We start from the raw sequence: 4,311 nt of genomic DNA, 5'->3' as shown, positions 1-4,311 counted from the left end.
TATTAAAAAATAAACAAGCAAGTATGATCTTTGTTACAAAAGTGAAAATCTCAAGAAACAGATAGCTTAAAGGTAGAGCAGAACTGCTTTCTTCCAGATTTGAATATCTATTATGAAAATAATACATGCTGCCTGAACAAACAATGAAACATTCTTTTAAACTTACTTGGAAAAGCCCTGGCCAAGAGACCCCAGGACTACTGTTATTTCACTATGTGACCTAAGGACCAGACAAGTTATCAGCTGCATCTGCCTGCCACGCCAAGAGGATTACATTCTGCTGTAGAACCATGTGGATCATTCTTTTGAGTCCTTGAAGATCTTCATGATTATTTAAATGAATTGGCTTTCTCATCTCCTATCTGTTGCAACATGGTTGCTTCTTAGGCTCTTTCAAGAGAAGATTGGTTTCTGTCTCTGGACAGAGCTGTTCTATATACAGAATGCTCAGGGAACCTTGGCAGTCCCCACAATCAGAGATGCCAGAGATTTCTGGAGCGCTTGTCCAGTGATTCAACCACGTGGGGCAGGCACTTTTTCTTAAAGGTCCTCTCATGGCTAGCATGCATTTCTCCTCAGCTCTCATACCAAGGAGCCACAACACTTACAGATAAACAAGGTTTCCTGCAGTGATCACAGATTGGATATTACCTGCCACAATGACAGACAGAAGCCCCTTCGAAACAGACATGCTCACCCTGACCCGCTATGTGATGGAAAAGGGACGTCAGGCCAAAGGTACAGGGGAACTCACCCAGCTGCTCAACTCCATGCTGACAGCCATCAAGGCCATCTCCTCAGCCGTTCGGAAGGCTGGCCTGGCCAACTTGTGAGTCCTGGGGGCACGAGGGGCAGCGGGGACTTGGGGAGCTGGCTCTGCAGGTGGAGTGTAGCACACACTCCAGGTGTTTGGACAAGAAACTGGAGCGCAGACATATTTGCCCAAACTGTTTTGTTACATACACATATATACTTATACCTCAGTAAGTAAAAATCTAGGTGGTGAACAGATGATCTGTCAAATGTTCTGTGTGTTTAACATTTTTCTTAATAAAAAGTTGGAGAGGGGAAAGGCCCAACAGGTAAAATTATGCCTCTGAGCTAAGTTGCATTGGAAATTTCTATCATATAAGCTGTGATCAAGGCGCTCTTGACTTGTTTCAAGGAAAGAGCAAACCACTCCAAGACAGACTCAAATTATGCAAACTTTCTGCTTATTACTCATTACTACGACCACCTGCTCATTGATTTGTTACATCAAATAACATGGGGGGGGGGAAGCTTCAGGAGGTTTGTGGGAAAATTCCATTCATTGCCTTTGAATTCTGTCTTTCCACAAACGTTTAGAAGCCCTTTTATATATTGAAGTAGCATGACTTTTTTTTAGCATAGGGAGATTTTTGTACAGAGAAACAACAAGAGGAGTTGGCAACATTTTATTAGCACAAACTTTGCCAATATGTTAGCATCCAACAGCTGTTGTGTCGATTCTGGGGCATGGCGATCTCTTATATGTCAGAATAGAATTCTGTTTCATAGAGTCTTCAATGGCTGATTTTTCGGATGTCGATCACCAGGACTTTCTTCCCAGGTGCCTCTGGGTGGACTCAAAACTTTAACGACTACACCACCTCCCTGGAGACTTTGTTGTTGTTGTTGTTATGTGCCGTGGAGTCAGTTCCGACTCATAGTGACCCTGCACAGGGTTTCCGAGGCTGTTAATCTTTACGGGAGCAGAACGCCTCATCTTTCTCCCACGGAACTGCTGGTAGTTTCGAACTGCTGACCTTACGGTTCGCAGCCCAATTCGTAACCACTATGCTACCAGAGCTTAGAATCATTCAAGTCCTAATTCTCCTTTTTGTCTTTGAAAGGAATCTTCTGCTGACCACATTTTGTATTTCTTTTCTGTAAGTCTTTATCTTTTCCACTTGGTGTCCAGAAAGAGGGAGTTTACAACTCAGGGCTCTTCCACTGAGCATCTCCTATACTTTGTCCATGCACAGAACTGGTAGAGTGCACACTGCTGCAGAATGTCACAGTCCAGCATTCATCTGAGTCGGTGACAGAAACAAAAAACCTTAATAAAAAGACCAGCAGTTGCTGGGGACTCAGGGGCAGAATGTAAAACTATTCTGCATGATACTGGACAAATGACTCCTGCATTTGTCAATTGTAATATGCAGCCCAAAGTGAATCCTAACTAAAACTATGAAATGAAGTGAATAATAACTTATTAATATTAGTTTATCAATCATCACAAATACATGAAGTCAATGAAATATATTAATAATAGGGAAACTGGGTGGTAGGTAGGGGAGGTATAAGAAGTTTCTGTACTTTTACACAATTTTTCTGTCAGTCTAAAATGGCTCTAATAAATAGTCTGTTTTTAAAAAAATCACTCAGAAAGGAAAGAAGGACAGAAAAAGTCTGTACTTGGCTCTTCATGTTCTTTGTAGTCATCCCCTGGAGGTCCGGATCCTTTTTATTTAAACTCCCAAATGAAGAAATAACAAAGACTAACAATTTTAAATATATTTTCTTGGCAAATCAGTGTTCTTAACACCAAAAAAGAATTTAAAATACTAGTATTATACCACAAGATACAATAGTCATAAGGCTATTATAGAATTCATTCATGTAGGTGTTGTGACCCAGTAACAGATCCAAGTTAAAGATGGATACCACCAATTTTTCTCCCTTAGTATATCACTACAGTTGTACATATTGCCTTGCTGGACAATAATGGCCAAACTCCATATTTAAAGATCTTCATTGGAGTCCTGGTGTGGTGCTGTAGGGTCAACACTGGACTGCTAAACACAGGTTGGTGATTCAAACCAACCAGTTGCTCTTTAGAACCGTGTACTGGGTTGCTATGAGTTGAAAGAAACTCAACAGCACTTCACAACACTGGTCCAGTCACCTGGCCTCATCTGCTTCAACTAGGCCTGCACAAAGGTGACTTTGCCTCTCCCCATCCTGGTGTGGCGCTGTATGTTAATGCGCCAGACTTCAAAGCCATTTGAACTGCAAGGTTGGCGGTTCAAGCTCACCAGTCACTCCTTGGAAACCTTATACAGGGTCGCTATGGGTCGGAACCGACTCGAGGGCACTTCACAACAACAATGAGGTGATGACTTCTGCAGTGCCAGCCCCATACAACATGCTCAGCAAATGATAGTTATTACCAGGAATCTTTAAGGAGCTCTGGTAGAGTAGTGGTTACGGGCTGTGAACCACAAGGTCAGCAGTTTGAAACTACCAGCTGTTCCGCGGGAGAAAGATGAGGCTTTCTGCTCCCGTAAAGATTTACAGCCTCAGAAACCCTGTACAGGGTCGCCATGAGTCGGAACCGACTCCACAGCACATAACAACAACAACAACAGCAACAGCAAGAAAGATTGGAGGGTAGAGTCCACACAGAGGCGCCTAGGAAGAAACCTATTTCCCAAAAACCAGTTATGGAGAACCCTACGTAGCGCAGTTCTACTCTGACACATGAGGTCGCTTGGGTTAGCTCCAAGAAAACTAATGCAGACCTAGGGAAATTTGCTAGTTAGCTGGCCAATGCCTCAGAAGGACCACTAGGTGGCAGCCGCAGCCAATGCAAACAAGTTGTCAGGCCACCACGGGGTCTCAACCCAAATTCTGCCAACTCAGATGGCATTGTTTCCTCATTCCTTCTGTAACAGACACTCATGGTGGCAGCAAGAGGAACACTATTGTCCAGAAAATCCTTTCTACCAACAAAATACTTTAAAAAAAAGTCTTTATTGTGAATTATGTGATAGTTTACACGGGAAAACATTAGTGTTACATTCATCCTATCCTATTTCCTTTCATTGCTATGATTACAATTCCCTCCATGCTTCATCAACCAACCAAAGGACACACCCTGCAAACCTGCCTATCTCAGCACATAGCCCCTCTCCCTCCCTGAGTCCAGACTCTCCAGTCACTCCATCTCTCCATGTCATTATCTTTGCCTCCATTTCTTCCTTCTCTAGGTAGGGCCCCGCACTCTGCTGTTCTCACTTGGTGGTCCCAGGGTCCTCCGCTCCTGGACTACAAGATACCACTCCCCTCCTTTTGTTACAAAACGTCTACCTTTACATTTGCAACACTCACAGTCAGTCCTGATAACAATTATTTGCTATTGAACCACAAGGGTCTTATTCCCATCTCCTTTCTTCGTTCAGGCAGATTGGAAACCACTCAGTGGGGATTCTACCTTCCCCCACACACTCTGGAACTAGGCTTCCTCTTGAAAGCTTGTAAGCCAGTCACTTCTTGCCTTTGTAGCCT

The 4,311-nt window shown here is 43.3% G+C and overlaps 1 protein-coding gene across 1 annotated transcript in view; it reads left to right on the top strand.

The window, feature by feature from the left end:
- The first annotated feature begins 654 nt into the window (after window positions 1–654).
- FBP2 (fructose-1,6-bisphosphatase 2) overlaps window positions 655–4,311 on the top strand; it is a 94,309-nt gene continuing 90,652 nt past the window's right edge. Inside the window, exon 1 of the mRNA XM_006867632.1 lies at window positions 655–829. Coding sequence (XP_006867694.1) covers window positions 660–829 — 170 coding nt within the window. The 5' untranslated portion in view covers window positions 655–659. The remainder of the gene's footprint in view (window positions 830–4,311) is intronic.

Source organism: Chrysochloris asiatica, unplaced genomic scaffold (assembly GCF_000296735.1).
Source record: "Chrysochloris asiatica unplaced genomic scaffold, ChrAsi1.0 scaffold00107, whole genome shotgun sequence".
NCBI lineage: Eukaryota > Metazoa > Chordata > Mammalia > Afrosoricida > Chrysochloridae > Chrysochloris > Chrysochloris asiatica.
Note: the sequence above shows the minus strand (reverse complement) of the source record. Positions and strands in the feature narration are given on the sequence as shown.